This window comes from Triturus cristatus, chromosome 1_1 (genome assembly GCF_964204655.1).
Source record: "Triturus cristatus chromosome 1_1, aTriCri1.1, whole genome shotgun sequence".
Taxonomy (NCBI): domain Eukaryota; kingdom Metazoa; phylum Chordata; class Amphibia; order Caudata; family Salamandridae; genus Triturus; species Triturus cristatus.
In genome coordinates, this window is record NC_140579.1 from 648,576,386 (window position 1) to 648,598,296 (window position 21,911).

The window sequence follows — 21,911 nt, forward strand, 5'->3', positions numbered from 1 at the left end:
GGTAAGTAACTTGTTCTTCTGATGGATACTTCTGCCTGTAGATTCCTCACATTTTAAACAGAATCCCCAAGCCGTACCTCACCCGGAGGAGGGTGTCCACCTTACTAGACCAAAAAATCTTGCAAAACAGATCAAGCAAAATGGCCATCTCTCCTAACCTCAGAATCCAATAATAATCGAATAATTTTTCGTCAAAATTATTTTGAACATAATACTTTCAAAATACTTTTATTAATAAATTTAGACAAACACTTAAAGGAAAACTTTTATTTATAATTAATTTAAAGATATTTCATACTTTACAAATTAAGCTGAAGTCGCGACCCCAGCGTGACTTTTCAAAATGGCTACCAGAATGCACGCAGCCATCGTGTAGGGTGCGCGACTTCTGTATAATACTTTAAAAAAAAGATTGACTATAGTTTTCCTAACTAAAAATTATTCACATTTTTTTTAAATATATATATATATATATATGTACGACAATCCAGCTCCCTCAGACGTAAATCCAACGAAGAAGGCACGGATGCAAGAGTTTAGGATTAAGGCTTCTTTTTAATTAATCAGGTCACCCTCAACCCAGGATTACGAGAGACGCGTTTCGACACCACAGGAGTCTTTGTCAATCTAAAAGGCGCCATTACAGCGTAAGTATATATAGTTCATCCCACATTAGATCGTAGAAATACTTGCACGCACTTTACAACAATGAATACCCTATGCAGTATGCTCCGATGTTACAAAGGTAAAAACATCAAGTCTTAATACTTGTATATTGTCTGCATGTTTTTTTACCATACATTTTGAGAGCATGGGTGATGGAAAGTGCCCTTAAAAGTGGAAAATAACTTCCACTAAGTGGGAACATTTTGTACATATAACATATTGCGCCCCTTCATTCGTATACATCGCCAATTCATCCAACACATAATATGTAAATAAAACTGAAATTTAAAACAAACGACCTTGCTATATAAAACATTTTTTTCGACATGGCACCACTTTCAATTCAAATAGTTTTGTCGCACTTGCTGTTGACCTTCTGGTAAAAGAACCTTTGGACCTCTCTGACAAATGTCCATTTGTGCCTGCTTGCAGTTGCTGGAAAAATTGCACCTGGGTTCACCGAAGCCCAAATGCTCGCACTGAAGCACCGGGATATAACTATAAATAGTTAGCGATATATGAGACATAAATGTCAACACACCCAGTGCGTGCCTATTTGCAAACGGGACTACTGTTCCCATAATTCAACATAGCGAGTAACAGCAAAGCTAGGCCAAAATGTCCGAGAGAAAGTCACTGTCTGTAAATGCAAAATACCAGGGCCATAAAGCAAAAACTAAATGTTCATTACAATACAAATATTGTCTCTATGCAGAAAAAAGTTACCATGTCTATAATAGCAAGCAGCGTTGAGTGAAAATTCAAACCAGGCGCAGGCTCTGGGTGGAAGGGGACCTGCAAATGAAAAGTTCCAATCATGCCACACACTCATCACCGCTTCGGCATCGGCGTCGGCGGTGCCTGGTCACCAGATGGCATCAGTATCAAGGGCAAGGCATTTCTTGTAAAGGGAATACAGACCGGGTGCTGGCAGTCAAACAACCGCCTCGCTACTAGGTCATGACCTCCCTCTGCTGTCATCCAAAGTCCGCTTCCTGGCAATGCAACTGGGGGCTCAACCAATAGCGCTCCTGTACTTCTCCTCCAAATGCGGTCCTAAGGGAGAGCCACAAAACGACCAGTGTTCCGTGAGCAGCGCTAAGACCCAAACGCTGTATTTAGATAAACACGACAATCCAGCTCCCTCAGACGTAACTCCAACGAAGAAGGCACGGATGCAAGAGTGTAGGATTAAGGTTTCTTTTTAGTTAATCAGGTCACCCTCAACCCAGGATTACGAGAGATGCGTTTCGACTCCACAGGAGTCTTTGTCAATCTAAAAGGCGCCATTACAGCGTAAGTATATATAGTCCATCCCACATTAGATCGTCATAAATATGGAAGAAATACTTGCACGCACTTTACAACAATGAATACATATATATAGGTATATATAGAAAATTAAAAAAACATAGGATTGAGGTACATTAGACTTACAAATTTTCATTTAAAAAACCTTTGAAATTCACTGAAAAAACCATAGGTTTCAGGCACGTTATAGTTAGAAATTAGCATTGAAAAAACAATAGAAAAAGTGTGTGTATGGGTGTGTTTGTGAGTGAATGGATGTCTCAGTGGTCCATGTGCAAGTAACTACATATGTAAAAGGTAGTATATGTGAGTGATGGAGTATATAAATAACTATATGTGAGAGTCAGTAATTGTGAGAGTGGCTGCATGGATGAGTGTGTATTTGTGTCAGTGAGTCTATAAGAGAGTATTTATGTGTTAGTGTCTGTATGAATAAGTGAGGTGATGTCTGTATAAGTGTATAGGTGAGTAAATGGAAGTATGATTGATTCTTTGCATGACTGACTAGGTGTGTGAGTAACTCTGGAGTGTGAGTGTCTTTATAGGTGTATGAGTGCATAGGATAGTGTTATATTGATGAGTGACTGTATGTATGAGTAACTGTATGCGTGAATGATTGGATGTGTGTGTAGACTATAGGAATCAGTCAGTGCGTATTTAGTAACTGGTATTGATGTGTCTATTTTTTTTTAAATGGTAGCCTGTATTTTTAGAGTGGGTGTATCAAAGGTTATATTCAGGTGTGAGGAGGTGCATCAGATTTTCGCGTTGATGTCATCCGTGAAGTCATTTGACAGGCCATCAGTGATGTCGTCAGTGATGTCACCGACCATGTCATGAATGGTGTAATATGTGATGTCATCAGCAGTGCATTGCGGGGGCGCGAGTTATAGTTAGCTGAACTAACTATAACGCCAGAATTTCTTTGGTTTTATACAAGTGAAATGTCCAACTAACTAGAACGTTCCTGAAACATATGGTTTTTTCAGTGAATTTCTATGGTTTTTTAAATGCTCATTTCTAACTATAACGTGCCTGAAACCTATGGTTTTTTCAGTGAATATAGATATAGATATAGATAAATATAAATCTATATATATACCGTGTCAGAAACCTTCATCTACACTGCACATCGCCAACATAAAGATGATGGGGAGAAGAGACTTACTGGTTTAAATGAAGGTCCAGGGTGAAGGCCGACACAAAGGCTTGGATAACGAAGCTCACTTTTGCGAGATGTACAGGCTGCAAAAAAAAACACAAGATAAGCATGAAACCCAACAGGTTAACTTCACAAACTGCACAATGTGCAGTGTCACTAGAGTGCACAACAGGGGAGAGTGAACAATGCAGAGGATGGAAGAAAATGACTGCTGGGGAGAGAGACACAGTGACAGAGGTGAAGTCACTGAGGAGTAAGCATAGATGTGGTTAGGGCTAGATGTAAGGTGCATGATTGGAAACAACTGGATGGCCCCAAGTGTGGGGTCGGAGGGGACGCGAGAGTTTGAGATCATGGTGACTGGACCACAGTAAGGCACTCTACATAGGAATCGCCACACATCTCTTACGGAGACTTCAGACCATACAGAAAGCCGCATCCAGACTCATCCTTGGCTTTCCCCGATAAACCCACATCACATCCCACCTCAGGAAACTGCACTGGCTTTCCCGTACAGAAGAGATGCCAATTCAAGCTGCTGACCCATACACAACAGGCTCTACACAACCAAGGACCTGCCTACATTAACCATTGCCGGAACTTCCACCAACCGTCAAGAGGACTACGCTCATCCTCCATTTCACTTGCCCATGCTCCCTCCATCTATCGAAGCAGAAGTGGAGGACGCTCCTTCTGCCACATTGCAGCAAAGACCTGGAACAGCCTCCCCACGCACCTCCGAACCATCATCTCACGTCCGTAATTCCAAATGGCCCTCGAGGTCTGGCTGTTCGAATAAGCCTCTGGGACCTGCAAGCGCCTGGATACCCTATTGGGTGATTAGCCGCTCTTTATAAATCCTGATTGATTGATTGATGGTGGAGTCATTGAGGCTTTGAGTCGGGAATGAGGCACAGAGCTGGAGTCATTTAAAGTGAGTATGGAAACAAAACCCTGGGCAGGGGGCAAGGCTAGGTGTGCAAACCCAGAGGCTTGAAGACAGTGGTAAGGAAAGGGTGGGCAGTCACAGAGGAGTGAGGCATCAGAGATACGGTTTTGTAGGCTAAGGACATCAGGCTATATGCAGTAACCCTGGGCGTAGTGGGAGTAGTGGGGCTACGCGGAGCATCACGGAGTGGGGCAAAATCTACGCGCACCCGCACACTCCGCGTAGCCCCACTACGCGCCACCCGCCTCCCTCACGCCCTCATTTTAAAATTACTTACAACCTTAAAAGTAAAGAAAATTACTTACCTGAGCAGCGGCGTCCCGGGGCTCCATCTTCCTGCTTCCTCGCTAACTTCTTCCTCACATGCGCGGGCGCCCGTGCATGCACATTTCTCGGGAGAAATGTGCATGCGCGGCCGCCCGCGCATGCGCATTTGGGAGGAAGAAGTTAGCGAGGAAGCAAGAAGATGGAGCCCCGGGACACCGCAGCTGAGGTAAGTAATTTTCTTTACTTTTAAGGTTGTAAGTAATTTTAAAATGAGGGCGGGCGGGAAGCGGGTGGCAGGCAACTCTGCTCCGCCGTGGCGTGTGCGTAGTCTGCCTGCTACGCCTACTTTGCGAAGCGCGAAGTAGGCAGCACTACGCACACTCCGCGGGCGGAGCGGAGCACTGCGCCCACCGTTAATATGCAGTACTGCAGTCATTGAGGTTGAGAAAGGTTCATTCATAGAAGTTATAGAAAGGTGCAAGGGTAGATAAGGGAAGAGGTGTGGCGCCGTGGCCAGGGCGACTGACTCCGGAATCTGGGGATCACAGTTCGATCCCCGGCGCCGGAGGCAGCTTAGCCCAGCACCATGTGACTCTGGGCAATAGCTTGCTTAATCTTCCCGACGGCCCCCAGCGCCTAGAGACCCTTACGGGTGATTGTTTGCGCTTTACAAATGTGGATTATTATAGAGAAGAGTCAAACACAGAACAAGCTAGACTGTAAATCCTAAAGGACTTTCCTCACACGGAGTAAGATACAACACAGAACCACGTAAAACTCATTGTATAGCACAACTATGAAATACATTTTCTTTAGCTTTCTCTTACACAGCAACAGCTGATATAGAACAGTGTACACTTTCTTACAACACTTTTTTAGAGAGTCCATTTTTAAATACCATTATAGCCCCATAGACACCTCCCAGTTACACAGCCCCACCTCAGGAGGTATGACTGACTGACTAGAGCGGTCTACTTTTGAACTTGGGGACTGGGTTCGAATTCCAGCCTCAGCTCAATATTCTGTGATTTCGGGAAAATCATTTAATCTCTGGTGCCTAAAAAAATGTGTAAAGTCATCTGCCTCTCTTGTAATGCGCTCCGATTCCCTCGGGCCAAGTCCGCACTAAATAAAACTGCAAAGAAAAAAAACATAAAACTCAAGGAATCTGATCTTATTAAAATCTACAACAGACTAATAGTGCTCACTCTTACACAGCACTAAATATGATAGGAGCCAAAGGAATTCTCTCTTACACTGCACCATGTGAGTAAAGAATTCCAGGGAGCTCACTCCTACACAGTCCCAACTAGAGTAGGCCCACAAGGAGCTAGGTCATATATAGCCCCAGCTAGGATGGGCCCACGTGGAGCTCGGTTTTACACCGACCAGCTAGGATAGGCCCACACGGAACTTGATCTTACACAGACCCAGATAGGATAGGCCCACACGGAGTTCAGCCTTGCACAGCTCCAACATAGGCCCACATGGTGCTCAGTCTTACACAGTCTAGTTAAAATAGGACTGGACATACCCTAATCTTACAAAGTCTCAGCTAGGATATGCCCACATGGCGCTCACTCTTACACAACACCAGAAGACAATTTTAGGCAGTGTGCAAGTTTACCTTCCCAATTCCACCATGTTCACAAATGAAATCCTGCCAATATATCCACTCTCTAGCGGTTTTGTGAACCCTTGCGAGACGAATGATGAGAGTGCTGTCTTCTCAATGAATATTGTTTTGACTTTATAATGTGAAATTATCGCTAGCAGTGGCCAAAACACTGCAATGAAATGTAAAGTCCGTCTGCTGGAGAAATCTCACATGGAAAACGAAATCAACACTTTTTAGCAAATGTATTCCACTGAGATTTTGCAGTTTTCGTAGAATTTGGGGTGCTTTCCACCCTCACCTTGACCAAGCATAATGTTAAAACTTCATGAAACAGTAACAAGCAGTTCTGCGTGTTTTTTCACTTCTGCATTTCGGGTAGAAAAAAAATCGCCCTTTACATGCTGGAAAACAAAGTTCAGCTTAAAAAACGAGAAGGAAAGAGTCGAGCAACAGTGCATAATCTGTATTGGCAGGTACTGCACAGTTTTAGCACTGGAATAAATGTTCATGTACCAGCATTCTAAGCTAGCCAGTACATGGTTATTTAACCTTGACTTGTTTTAAACTCTTTCAATGGAGGGAGTTCCACTTTTTAGGACGTTTTACGAGAATGAAGGTTTCATGGAGATCTTTTCTAAATTCTCAGTGATTTCGGTACATATTTCTATATGTAGGTGGTGGCGTTCTGCACGCACCAAAACGAGGAGCACCGCAGCACTGCACATTATGGGCCTCATTTATTATATTTTGACGCACGCAGCGGAGCAAGCCTTTCTGTTACGCTGCCGTGCATCAAAATAAAAGGGCAGGAATTGGCTGTATCTGTAAGATATGGTCCATTCCTGTCCTTCTAACCGACACTGGCGCACAAAAAGAAGCAGTGAGCCACCACAGACACCCTTGCATCATGTTGCAAGGGTGCTTGCGTTGCAGGGATGATTGTTTTAGTTTTTGTCCCTTCCTGCACAAAAACAATCATTGATGGCATTTTCCTAGAAAGAGAAGAAAACTTGGATAAATAAAAGTATTTTTCGTCGTTGCGCCACTGCTACGCCTCCCCTGGGAAGGGGTAGGTTTCTTACACATTCCCAACTTTTCAAAACGTTCTAAATCTGGGAATATATCAGGCTCCATGGATGTTGTATGGGAACAACCACTGCAACACCCATGGAACACCCCTTTTATGCAGATTAATGCATGAAAAGGAGTGCATACATGCAAGCCCATGAATAGTCATGCAGGGTGACATTACGTGGCCTTGTAAATATGGCCAATCCCATTGCACCGCCGGTGCGTCAAAAAAAGTGATGCCCCAGCGGGCAATGGACATGTAAATGAGGCCCTATGTGGGCTGTTCGTGAGTGATAATCCAAGATTAAGTACATCAAGTGGGGGATCTACATCTTTTGAATTCCACAATTCACATATTTACAATTCCATTTTGCAGATTCACAATTTAGGCACAGGGAGACAAAATGATTTGTCCAGGATGACACACCCAGAAATGTAAGTGCCGCAGGTCTGTCCTGTCTCAGACCCAGTAGTAATTTAAAACAGACATTGAAATTGGCCCCTATCGATTTTTTAACAATGAATGTTAAAAACATTAAGATAATCAATGTCAGCAATAGAGTTCTATTTTATATTTCACATTTTACTTAATCTTGCATTCCCTAAGAGTGTTTGCTATTTCCAGGATGTTGTCATTCTGTATTTTTTTGTGTAGCTTATTACTCTTGTATAGTGCATACTTTGAACTGAGTTGCCGCCAGGTTTTTTAAAGGAGCCACGATTAAGAGCTCTGGGGTTGAAGCTAAAGATAGTGCATTTCTCACAGTGCCTGCCAGTGGGCCAATACAGTGTTTAGAACAGGGCCGGCTCTAGGGCGGCGTGACCGGAGCCATGGCAGGCACTCACTTGGTGTGCCATTTTTGCAAGCATAATTTTGGTATTAAAAGCACCTGCTGCGGTGTTCCTGGGCTCCAACAATTTTGAGGCAACAATAAAAATGTCAAAATCACTCCGGTGATTAATGTTCTTCCTGGACAGAGATCAGAGTTTAGAGATCGGAGTTTTATCTAGTGGAAGTAAGGTAGCACAGAGAGTTAATATGCTGCAAAAAACGAGTAACAAGCAGACCACAAAAAAGAAAAATAATTAAATAGGTCAGTGGGTTACTGATTTTGTCAGAGAGATCCCTTTGTTACTTGCAGTTTATAAGTTAAAATCCTAACATAGAACAGTCAGCAATTAACTTTCATCAGAGAGCTGCATGAAAACTGCAAGTTAGAGATTAGAGCGTTATGATTTTTTCTCAAGTCGTTCATTATCCTAATGTTGCTAAAAGGGTTCATTTGGGTGGAAATCAATTCTGATTATTAAAGAGAATCTCCAACCATAGTGTTACATTTTAAATTCTGAGTTTGTGCTTCTCAAGACCAAGCACTCTTAAAATATACTGCCTACCAGTATGGATGACATGTCACTCATACACCTTGTAGTCTTCTGGCTTATGTAACATTTCCTATACACTGATTTACACACATATGATTGATTGTCTCTGTGTAATGTGTGTTGGATGTAAAGTGCTCTGACACCCTACAATGGTATGAGTGGCACTATAAAACTAATGAAATGCTTATGAGAGAGAGTGATTATGGAGACTTGAGGGGTACTGTTAAAGGGTGGTAGTGAGCGAATCCGTGGTGGAGGTGGTCACTGGGGGGGCACCAACAAAATTGCCGCACCGTGCGCCACCAGCGCTAAATCCAACCCTGGTTTAGAATACATGGTTATCCAATTCTTTGCCTCTCTGCAGAGCGCACAGACCAATGATCACAAATTAAAATTGCAATTGTGATTCTGTGCAAACGTATGTGAGGGAGATGCACAGTTGTCAAAATATTGACAAAGCGGAAGAAAAAGAAAATGCAGTGCTTACAGATGAGCGGGTGCTTTTTGTTTTTGGGGGTGAAGAGTGACGCAGATACTGTGGAAATCCATTTAGGAGAGAGAAAGGGCATACATGTCTAACAGAGTGAGCATAACAGCAATGAATGAGACACTCTGAAGACCACTACCACTTCCAAAGGCCTCTGGAATGTTTAATTCAAAGTCTCACAACTTCCAGAATTGAAATGTTGTCAACATTTAATATTAATTACAAATTCATTGTTGTAGCTCATTTATCTAAAACAGTTAACAACCATTGACAAAACAGTAGCCCTGGCTGGTTTCAGTTGTATGTTCATTGTGGTTATAGATCTGGATGCAGTAAAAGAAAGATCAAAAAGGAAACAAAATAATACTGAAGTGGCACTATATACATAAAGCAAAAATGCATTCTACATGTTTCAGCCACACCCTTAATTACAGAGGCCACACCTCATCTAGAGACCTCCACTTTTTTGATCCCACTTGAAGACCTGTGCATACTTTTCAGTAAAGTACGAGGCTAGGATTTGAACACAGGTCCCTGAGTTCCAAAGTTGAAAGTTTATATAATAATAACCAGTGCTTAATTTGAGCCACTGGTTTCCAGTGCTCGGCACTGGCACTTAATTCTCAACATTGGCAATATTGACAGTCCAACACATGGTGGCGTTGTCTGTCTAATTTTGAGATGAGCTCAACAACAGTTTTTAATAATTCAATATACATTATCAGATGAATAATACCTGCCAACCACTCTATTGTGGAAGTTTGAATCGTCACACTTTTAGGAGTGCAATGGTTAGTAGTTGTGTTGGTACTGCAATTGGCATCGCTGACATGGGGGAGGGGTGGTGCAAACTGCAGTGGCCTCCTGAGAAAGGCCCTGGCACTTACTGTTTTACAAATTAAGCACTGATAACAACTTGCATGGCCTGACTGCTGCCAGTTTTGACATTGCTTATTACTATATTCCACTTCACTGGTACTCATACACAGACTTCTGAAGGATGGAAGGCCGAGTTGTCCTCGCTGGGATTCGAGCTCGCGGCTTGGTTGAAAGCGCACCATTTCTCCGTGGAGCAGCAAGCTGCAGGGCCCGCCCTCTGTTCTGCAGTCTGCCTGGTCGTGCTGTTCCATCCTTCTCGGTGTAGCTCCAAGTTCCAGAAAGCAACGTTGGAACATTTGGTGCTCTTCCTTTTTGGCTCGCTTTAGCTCCAAGCACTGGAGGCGGCAAGGAAAGTCTGGTCCTCCCTAGTTCCAGAAACTGTACAGCATCCAGCCATGGTACTGTACTGTAGCATATCAATAGCACTTTTCCACCTCTCGTCCAGGTGCCAAAGCGCTTTGTAGACCAGGGGTCAATGGCTCTGATTCTGAGCCTCGACCAATGGTCCTTAGTGTCAGGATTACAGTACTTCTGCTCCAGGTTGGACCACACTCGATTCTCCTCGGATTAAAGCATGTTCTCATAAACATTAGACAGCTATGGCTAGAGACAGGCTGTTGGAAACATCCTCTTCTCTCAGGTGATCATTTCTCCCAAATCTTTTTTGAACATTTCAGGTTTCTTGCTTGTTCCATGCAATGATGTAATTTTCATGTTTCACGGTTATGTTCTCCTCCAGCCCTGGGACCCCATCGCTCTTTGTTCTTCTTCTGCTCAGGGTCAGGTACCCACCGCTACCTGGTGTAGGGTTCGTACTGTGGGTCAATAGGCAGTACGTTTCAGGGTCAGTAGCGGCTGATGTAAAATAAATGTGGTAGGGTGGGAAGTGCAGAGGGGATGGGAGAGTGGGGGGAAGGGTCAGCGCAAGTGGGCTAAAAGATTTTTTTTTTTTAAGTCAAAACTTACCTGCCAGTCTTTCGCTTGCTGCGCTGCTCCCCGGGCTTCTTCTCTTAATACAGGCTGAGGCTCCCAGCTGCCCCTGCAGCCAATCCCAACGCTGTTCTCACCATGAGAGCAGCATAGAGATTGGGCGAAGCGCACTGGTTATGCACTCCATTGGGAGCTTGGAGCGCGTGCCTGCTGATCTCTCCACCCAGCAATACAGCTGGGTTGGAGAGATGTCAGTGTGCATGAGGGTTTAGCAGGCCTGAGACGGCAAGCCAAACCCTCATGCGCACGGCATCAGGGCCCACCACTCCTCCTCCCCTGCTCCAGTGCTGTGGCTCCACCCCCCAAGACTCAGGACGAAAAATAAAATGATCTGCATTAATATTTTATTTTTCATTTGCCTCTGCGGGCAGTGGGGCGATGCTCCTCCACCATAGCGGAGAAGCCGCCCCTGTTCAGGGTCATCATCTTGAGCATTTGGGGGCCCTGGGCAAAAAATATTTTGGAATCCTTGTTCGGAACAACTTTACATTTGATTACCCATTCCTTTTTACTAATTTAAATTCCATGATGTCAAACAATATTGATGCCAAACAATATTGAACTATATGTTACAGGTTGGGAGAGAAATAGAAGTAAAATCAAAAAACGATCACTTTCACAGAGGCCCCTTTGAACATAGGCCCCCTCACAATTGTCCACTTCGCTTTTGCCTTAAAACATTTTAAATCCTTTCCATATGCTGAGGCCTACTCGATGGGCACATTGCGTCCCTCGTGCTGCTGAGTGGCTCAGCCTAGTCCTGAGGTGTGAATTAAACCGGCCTCTCTCATAACTTGTGAGTGTCGAATGATTAGGGTATTTGACGTGAACCTGAAGCTTACCTACATCAAAGCACACTTTGCACAGAGTAACTACTCAGGGCTTTATTTAGATCTTGGCAGTCGGGTTACTCCATCACAATGGTGGCTGATATCCAATCAGCCGAAATATAAATCCCATTATCCCATCCATCACTGTTGTGATGGAGTAACCCGTCCGCCAAGATCCATATCAGGCCCTCGTGTCCCTCACCTAGTGAGCTGGCTGGTCCCGCAGACACCCAGCGGCTTACATCAAAGACCCAGCTAACAGTCACTTCTGCACACTATAAGCTATCCTATACAGACACTTACAGCCTGCTCTTAAACACTACAACGAAAAGCTAGCCAGGTAGAATGGTGAGCTAGATAGAACATATTGTTCATACTTAACCTTCACTACATCACCAGCTATGGCGGACTCTTACCAGTCAGTAGAGCATATCGTCTTTTAAGTCCAGTTTAATAGCGGAGTACTTCTCTTTCCCCTCATGCTTTTGGATGTTAGGTATATCATTCAACAATCTAGGAAGTGTTTCCATTGGAATGCATTAAAGGCTATATACATCTGAAACGTACACTCTGTCATCACAATGTTTGTCATTCAAATGTTCATCTCCTATTTCTATTTTCTATAGAAAGTAATGTTTTTTGCTTGTTTTCCCCAGTATTGCGAATTTGGCATTGACATGTTAAGCAGCATTAGTGCATGAAACACATGCAACCCCCATTAGTGCATGTTTGTATTTGCATGCAGTTGAACATTAAAGCCCATCCAATTGGCTTTGCCAGTGCTTCTTTCCTCTTGTCGGTGCTGGACACTGAATGGACCTACAAGCTAAGCTAGGCCATACAACGTCCTCTCTGAGTCACTTGGTCTTAACACTTGCACACAGAGATTGCGCTTACGTAAAGAGTGCGTTGCTAAACAAACTTCTTCTAGGCACTAACTATGCCATGATGCAGAGCAGCAAGGAGGGTCCTATGAAGAGAGTTAGCAAGGATACAGTGGCCACATTTACAAAGAGCCAATAGAAGCCACACTTACAAAGATGTGCGTGCCAGCTGGCATCCAGAGCTAGCCAGAGTCCATCCAGACACAAAACAAGCTCTACTAAATATAGGAACCTTGAGCTGATTCTCACCCACAGGAAGCTACGATATATAAAGTGCCCTCAGCAGCTCATGCTCACAAGGGGCATTTATGGTATGTACAGAGCTGAGTCTTACACACACAACTAGGACGATTCAGCGTGCACACAACAAGCTAGACCCGAGAATCACCAGACCCAAGTCCTACAAATCAGAGATGCTAGTGTGGAAATGTGTAATATTTTACTTAGCATAAGCGACAGCCATTTTGGCTGTGGTGTCCATATCGTTTCCTTTGTAATTCTCCCGTCCTCTGCTGCTCGTCTTTTCACTCTGCTTGTGTTATCTATTTTAGTTGACTTCCTGACTCAGCTAAAAGCAATGTATGTGCTGAGGTTTTGTAGCTGCCAGTGCACATGGTCTCAGATGTTAACTTTCGACCATTTACTGCTGCCATAAGCATTCCTGCTCCCCCTCCCACTTTGCTGACCCGGTAGTTATTCATCTGCTCTTGTTTGCTGATAACTATTTCTAAAATTTGTTCTTCCTATTTCTGTTCACATGCTTACATTGCAAAACAAACGGTACAAAAGGGACGACGGTTTGTGAATTCAGTGTACTACCTCCTGCAGCCCTTGAGAGTGTTGTTTGAATGTGGTCCCACTCATGAGTGATTAATAAACTTGTTATTTAGTCCAACTCCAGTGCCGATCTCTATTTTGTTGGTCTTTGGACTCGTGGACAAGAGGGTGCCCACTTTTAGGCACATTTCCACAGTTGCCGCCCGACACGTGGGGCCCCATCGGAGATGCGGCCGTCCGAAGGAGTGGTCTTGACAGAGGATCGAAATATTACTGAAGAAGCACACTGCACGAGGAGACCTTTGTTTTTGCAGGCCATCGTGACTGTTTTTCCCGATTTGACCCTCTAGGTGGTGGCCGGTCTCCACTGGGGTTTTCTTTGGCGTAATTTTGAAGTGAGCATTAGGTCGACCAAGAGATCGGCAGGTGGGAGTTAGAGACTTCCGTTTGGTAAGGTCGCTGAAGCGGTACTCTTGATTTGTGTGGCCTGGGCTTTTTTTTTTGTTTAGATTTGTTATTCATTCTTTGCAAAGTTTGAAGGCAAGTAATGTGGAGATTTTTCTCCTTTTGGAATATTTGTTTGGAGTAGTAATCTTTTACATATATTTATAAAACATGCCTGTTCTCAGAACACTTCGTAGGTGGTGTTGCTGCTCCAGTGCTACCAAAATAAGCTTGGAACAAAGTCAGCCATCCCCCCCAGAAGGAACACCTAATAGAGACATGTATGTCAAATATGGTATTTCTTCCATAATGTACGGTCCACTATGGAACAAATACACAAAGAAAGATTCCGACCTACAATGGCCAGTGAATGGGTCATTCGATTCTAAAAAGGTTCAATATATAGAGCAGTGTTTATTTAAAAGAAAAAGTAGACAGGATATGTTTTATTGTTTGCGTATGCGGGAGAAAGAAGTACGAGAGAGAGTGAAGAGAGCAAAAGCTATAGCAGTAAAAGAACAACGAAAAATGATATATCAAAAAGCGCTAAAATTAAAAAATAAAGAAAAGAAGGAAAAAATAGAAAAAGAAGATAGGGAACGTCGATTAGAGGTAAATGGCCAGTATTCTATTAGGCGCCATCTCTATTCCCTTCTTGATACATCTAAGGATGATTGCATCTTATTAGAACACCCCCCACCCCCATATAAACTTCCCACTCTAAGTGCCCCTGATGAGGTTTCTGACAACGAGCACTTGTCTTCAGACTACAAAGAACACGATAAACAAGATGGGTGACAGTCTCACTCTACTTTGACTAAAGCAGAAAAAGATAAATTAAAAACCGTTGCTAGAGAGGAGGCTCGTCGGCCTCACGCTGCATCGCTCATTGTAACTATGGTTCAACAGTGGAAAAATACAGAGCAATTTTATTTTGTAGAAAAATTTGCATGGGAGGTAATATTTGATTATAGACAGATTTCTCAGGAACTAGAGCCAGCTGATATAAATACGGATTATAAACGATTAACAGAGGGGACTTTTCCTTTTTTGGACCTTTCTGATATGATTAGACGAGTGGTTAAAATACGAGATGTAACATTACTTTTACGAAAGGAGCAAGAATTAGCTAGAAAACAGAGAGGTATAGAGGCAGTTCAAGCTCAATCACAGGACGTAGATGCTCCGGTGGAAGAGGTTGCACCCAATAGTACTACAGTTACTGTGAAACCTACACGTGAAGCTGCACCCCTGTATGTTCCTAGAAAGGGTGCGGGAACCAATGATGATAAAACTTCAGATGATGCAAAGGGAAATGTTATATATTATTGGGTTTACACTCCTTGGAGCAAAGCTGACGTGATGGCTCTTAAAGCTGCTTTGCCGGACCCCCAGAAAAATCCTGCCGCCTTCTATGAGGAGGTGGAAGGAGTCATTAGCTCCGGCACTATGACCTTGCCAAATATTGATATGTTCTTCGGGGCTATTTTGCGTCCTGATATGTGAAGAACGATATGTAAAATAGATGATTATGTAGCATATGGTGATACCTGGGAACATATAGAACAAATAGATGCGGAAAGGGAGCCTGCACAGAAACCTCAGAAGGAGATATTAGATCTTCCTAAAGCTATTGTGACTAAGTTAAAGACTCTCATACCCCCTAAGAAAATAGATTGGACTACGTTAGCGTCCTGTAAAAAGAAAACGGATGAGTCAGTTTCTGATTTCTTTTCAAGGTTTGAGGAAACATTCCATGATTTTAGTGGTCAGTCTTTGGCCAATGATACGGGTAAGCATTTGTTTGTCGATAAATTTGTCGCTAATATGTTACCGGAAATAGCTAGTTGCTTAAATGCCAGCGAGAGTTCTTGGACCACAGCTTCCCCAGTTTCCCTTTTGACTATGGCCCAATATTATGAGCGGCAGGAACAGGAAGTGAAAGGCAGGGAGGAAAAGAAGGTTAGAGAATTAAAGACAAAAGTTATGTTGGCTCAAGTATATGGTCCACCATTTAGGGGAGGATGAAGAGACGGACATGCAATGTATACACCTGGAGTGCCCCCTCTTCCTCAAGCAAATGTCCCCTGATCAGTGTGCTTATTGTAAAGAGGCTGGGCATTGGCGTTCTGAGTGCCCTCTATTGCGAGGTCACCAGTATCAGCGGGGAAGGGGCAGTATAAGAGGACGCCCAGGGAATTCAGGAAGCACGGGAAGTACAGGAGCTCGCCCCAGATTTGAAGCAGTTGAACAAGGACCAAATGACTCTAATACTTTTGAAAGACAAAATCAATATCAAATGTCTGATTATGCTGCTGATGCCCTTGCAGATTCCAACTATGCATAGGGATGCCTAGGATGGGGTAAGGAACCGAGTGAGGTGCCAGTTGATCAAATGGGTCCCTATGTTGACGCAAACATCTTGGGATATACTTATCGGTTTCTGGTTGATACAGGGGCTACCCGTAGTGCTCTGTCTAAAAAATTGGTTCCTAGGGCTCCCCTGTCCGGCACAATGATAACATCGATAGGATTCGATGAGACACCTACACCTAGCCCACTTTCACAGCCACTTGAATTCAGACTTGATAAATTCACTGCAGCATGTCCATTTTTGTTTCCCCCTACCACACCGGACAACATTGTGGGTATCAATATGCTTAAATATTTTCGTGCCCCAATACGTTGTTCTCCGGAAGGTGTGCGTGTTATTTTGAATGACAATTATCCAATGGTTGAGAGATCTTGTCTTATCAATGAGGATGTCGCTCTGGCATCCTTACCCAGTACTTTGTGGGCTAAATCAGATACTGATGTGGGTCAAATGGTTATACCACCTGTACATATTCACGTAAAGGAGAATGTTTCATTGCCTCAACTGCCCCAATACAAAATATCCAGAGAAAGTGAAGAAGCATTTGCACATATTGTTCAGGATTTGATTAAAGTAGGGGTAGTGGAAGAAGTCCCCTATAACACTTGCAATAGCCCTATCCTTCCAATTTTGAAAAAAGACACTGACACTAAAATCTATGGATTCATTATTGATTTGCGAGAAGTTAATAAAATTGTAGTGCCCCAATATCCGGTAGTTTCTAGTTATGGTCCCTCCTACTGCCACTACATTTTCAGTGATCGATTTGAAGAATGCTTTTTTCTCTATACCCATTCACCCTGACAGCTGTTATTTGTTCGGGTTCATCCTGAAAAATAGATAATTTCGGTCCTGTAGAGCTCCACAGGGCTATACAGAGAGTCCTAGCATTTACAGTCAGGCATTAAAAAGGCAGCGTGTTTCTTTTCCTGTACCTAAAGGGGTGGCCCTTGTCCAATATGTCAACGATATCTTGTTGGCTGCAGATACCCCTGAGCAGTGTGAAGAAGAAACACTGTTATTGTTATCATTTCTTGCCTCTCACAATCACAAAGTCTTGCGAAAAAAATTGTAATTTTGTAGACCGCAGGTTACCTATTTAGGTCACCTCCTGTCTAAGGAGGGATGTGCACTTACACCAGACCGAATTCAGACTATTTTAGATACTCCCGTGACCCGTACTAAGAAGGATGTCCGTGCACTGATTGGCCTCACTACTTTCTGTAGGCAGTAGATCCCCAGCTTTTCGTACATTAATAAACCTTTGTTGGCCCTTTTGACTAAAGACACTCCGATGCCCCTCCCATGGACTACTGAATGTCAGAATGCCTTCCAACAGTTACGCCAAGCTCTTTGCTCTGCACCAGTATTAGGAACTTCAGACTACACTAAAACTGTCACACTCTATGTACACGAGAGGGAAGGTTGTGCCCTCTCAGTTTTAACACAGACACACGGTGATAAGCAACGTCCTTGTGCATATTTGTCAGCTGTCCTTGATCCAGTCGCCCGTGCGCTGCCTGGATGTTTCCGAGCAGTGGCAGCAATGGCTGTATCAATAAGTCAGAGTGAAGGAATAGTTTTGTCACATAAACTGCTTGTGTTAGTACCCCTGTTGATGCTTTGCTAAATCAAACGAAAACACAGCATTTGGCTAGTGCTCGCTTGACAGGATATGAATTGACACTTTTGGCCCCTCATATTATGCTGAAAAGATGTCTGACCCTAAACCCTACTACACTATTGCCATTTCCAGCTACTCAGTCTCAGTCGCAAGAGTTACATGATTGTATATTCCTTACTGAAGAGCAAACAAAGGGCCGCATTGACCTACATGATACACCTCTACCTAGTGTTAATGGGTAGCTATGAGTTGACGCCTCATGTCTAAAATTGCCTGATGGCACTACATCTGCTGCCGATGCGATTACAACACTTCAGACAGTAGTTGAAACAGCTCGCATCCCATTGAAGTCAGCCCAAGCAGACGAGCTGATTGCACTGATGAGAGCATGTGAGCTTAGTACAGACTTACTTCTTAACATTTTTACCGACAGCCAGTACGCTTTTGGGGTGGCACACAAATTAGGGCGTTTGTGGAAAGAAAGGGGCTTTCTCACCTCACATGGGACACAGATAGTGCATGGAGAATTAGTGCATAATCTCCTTACTGCTCTAACCTATCCTAAGAAAGTGGCAATTGTTAAGTGTAGTGCACACAAGAAAGGGACTGATAAAATAGGAGCAGGTAATGCCTTTGCAGATCACAAAGCCAGTGAAACTGCAATGCAGCGAAGTACCACATCTATGTATGTAGTGAAGTCACAAGCTGAACGTTGGCATGATGCCAGGCAAGAGGTGCTGGACATGCAACAATCAGCCTCCACTGATGAACTAGACCAATGGTCTAAGGAGGGAACACTGGATGATGAGGGCTGTTGGAGGAATAAAGATATGCCCAAATGGAAGTTATCCACAGCCTACTTATACCCCATGATTCACATGGCACATGGGCCGGCACATGTTGCTGCATCCACAATGGCAAAACAACTTATGCAAGTTTGGGATCATCCTGATATTGCCGGCACTGCTAAAAAGATGGTCCAGTCGTGTTTGGTTTTTCTCCAGTATAATCCTGGAAAGGGAACGCGAACTCCAACAGGAGGGTTTGCGACACCAACTGCACCTTTTGAGGTCCTGCAAATGGACTACATTCAGTTTGAGCGCTGTAATAATCTGAAATATGTCCTGGTAGTGGTTTGTGCCTTCAGTAAATGGGTGGAGGGTTATGCTACGAAGGATAAAACAGCTCTCACGACAGCGAAAGTTCTTCTAAAGGAGTTCTTCCCTCGATTCGGCATTTGTCGGTTCTTATGGAGTGACAACTGACCTAATTTCATTGGGCAAGTTGTTGAATATGTCATGAAAGGGTTAGGGATTAAGTAGAAATTTCATGCCGCTTTTCACTCACAATCAGCAGGCTTGGTGGAGCGTTACAACTCCACCCTGAAATTGAAATTGGCTAAAATACAGGCTTCCACGTCTTTGAAATGGCCTGATGCCCTGCTCCTAACACTACTTTCTATCAGATCAATACCACATACGGGATCTGGCCTTACGCCATAAGAGGTTGTGTTTGGCAGGCCCATGAATATTTGGGGAATCCCTAAGCCTCCCCCTATACATGATGTACCCTGTGAGAAGTTGGCCTGGTATATGCTGGTCACTAGTTAAAGTGGCCACCTTGCACCAGTACAATTCGACTCTTATGGTAGTTAGGTTTAAGACAACCTTTTAAAGAAAGCTATCCTAGTGGTAGCTGTGGAGAGCAGCCTTCAGGCTAAGTCTCAGAGGAATGTAAAGCAGCTTGTTTTACCTTATAATCTCCTGAATCACTAAATGAAAGGACACCACACAGGTATATATATAAAATATATATGTATTTATTACTAGACACACTCTACTAATCTCTTTATGAGATTAGAAGTCAAGGACATATGCACAAATCAACATTTCACAACAAATTAAGCACTTATATGACTGGGGCCCTAGGGGCGTACCAGACCATATACTAAAAAAGAGGTATAAGAAGAACGACTTGAGAAGGGAGAAGGCCTATGGTCTTCAGAAGCGCTGGGGCCACACAAATCCACCCAAGGCAGGTAAGTAAAGGACCCACGGGAGACGCATGCAGTGTGAGAACACAGCTGCGGATCCCAATACACTTCAATGGAGCAAGTCGCGGTTGGAATTTTAAAGTTTTAGTTTACTTCGGGAGTCTACAAGCAAGTCACTTACAGGGTAAGTAGTTCTAGGGCCAACACACAAAGGAGCACCGGAGTACTCGAGTTACCTCACCCAGGGAAGCCGGGTGCATAGGTGTCTTTTGGTGTCGGGTCGCGGCGTCGTTTTCAATGGGAGCCAAAGAAGACTTGCTGCTTGTGAAGACAGGAGAGGTGTCCTGTGGAATCCAAGGATTCTGAAGAAAGAAGGCCTGAAAGCAGTGGAGACAGTGTTCAAAGTCACTAGCCAGTGACCCGGGGCCAGGAAGCTGGATGCCCACAGATGTCGGGTGATTTCAGGTGATCACGGGTGTCTTGACTCTTCAGCCACGAGGTCCACGAAGCGTCGATGATGACCAGGAGCTGGATTCGGAGTGTCCCACGAAGTCTACAGCTTACTGAGGTGTCAGCAACCGGATTGGAGCCAACAAGCCTTGAAAACAGCAAGTCTAGGGGAAAGTTAAGAAAGTCAGCGGTGCAGACCAGCAAGGTCTGAGGGACTCACCCAGCAAGGGTAAGTCAGGGCAGGCCTGGAGCAACCAGGGGAGCCCTTTGGTTCTGTAGAAAAGTCTTTAGGGGACCCACAAGCCAACCGGCAAGGGATCGCGAAGATGCCTCGTGAGGATTCCCTTCACAGGAGCCCACGGTCACTTGGGACGAGGTAGGCCTCTGATTTTCGAGGGAAATCCTGCTGGAGGCTTGGGCCACACGTGGTCCAAAGCACAAGTTCATAGAACGTTGTGAAGGGATTGCACTCGACAATAGTGCATGGTACCCGGGTATTGCTTTTCCTCATCACTCGTGGGGTCCACTCGCCTCAGCTTCGCTGGGGACTCACAATGGCCGTCAGGAAATCCACTTCTGGGGCTGCAGGGAACTTTGGACTCTGGTGGGAGTGGGAACGTTTGTGACCGTTGATGCAAAGTCTTGGTGCCTGCCAAGCAGGGGAGTCACTCCTTGACTCCAAGGGAGATTCTTCAGTCTTCCAAAGGTAGTGGAACAGCGAAGGTCCAGGATTCTTCTTCAGAGCGTCATCCAGGGATATCTAGTTTGCAATGGCAAGGGTTCCCTCACTTATACTAGAAAGAAGGGAGGGACTAGCTCTATGACCACTCCTATGGGAGGGTCAGGGGAGTGCGTGGCTACACCCACTTCCCTTTGTCCAGTTTCGTACCAGAGCAGGGGCTGGTAGCCCCTGAACCGGTTTGAGCTGGCATATGCACAGAGGAGCCTACTGCTCCCCCAGTGCAGGACTTCAAAGCACTCTAGAAGTGCACCCACCCAGCCCCAATACACTAAATCCTGTCTGGAAGGTGGTTACACCTCCCTGTGACAGGATGCCTATTGTTGGGCCTCCTCCACTGCGAGTTTCGGTCAGCAGCAGGAGGGCAGCCCAGTGTCTGTGCTGGTGGCATCCATTTTGTGATGCCAGGGCTCTTCAGGATTCTACCGTGTTTCCACAGTGGGTACATGTCTATCCCTCTAGAAGGGTGGGATCATACTCCCACACCAGTTACTGGTGTGGGGGTATGATTCCAAAGCGTTTGACACCAAACACGACATGTTTTGATGCAGCCATCCCAAAGTTAGCATTTACCGCTAGGTTATAATGCACTTAAGAGTATATGGTTTAACCACATCCACAAACAGCTACAGAGAACAGACTCTGAGAGCTGCAGAGGGGCCCTGCTCAGGCAGAGGCACCCCCTCACATGGAAACCAAGCACCCTGCCCTCAGAATTGATAGGACCTGCCTTAGGGGTGACTGATAGGTTTATATGTGTGTGTAAGGTGAGATATAGGAACCTATACCTCAGTGAGGAGTGCTAACACTACCTCACCCAGGCTGCAGTAGCAGGCCTGTGGTGTCAGATTTAGTCTGCATCCCAGGGGTGCAATAATACATGCTTCAGCCCCTGGTAGGCCTGTGAAGTACCTATGCCCTTGGTACCTAAGGTACCATATACTAGGGGCTCATAAGGCACCACAGTATCCAATCACTAGTGCATCTAATATGCACTCCAAGTTGTTTAGAGA

General features: G+C 44.4%; 1 protein-coding gene across 6 annotated transcripts in view; it reads right to left on the reverse strand.

Annotated features, from left to right (window-relative positions):
* The window catches only part of ADAM11 (ADAM metallopeptidase domain 11), a 789,906-nt gene that overhangs the window by 665,416 nt on the left and 102,579 nt on the right, over positions 1-21,911 (reverse strand). For all 6 annotated transcript variants that reach the window (XM_085646660.1, XM_085646679.1, XM_085646669.1 and 3 more), the window contains exon 3: positions 3,146-3,222. In XM_085646660.1, the coding sequence (XP_085502786.1) occupies positions 3,146-3,222 (77 nt within the window). The remainder of the gene's footprint in view (positions 1-3,145; positions 3,223-21,911) is intronic.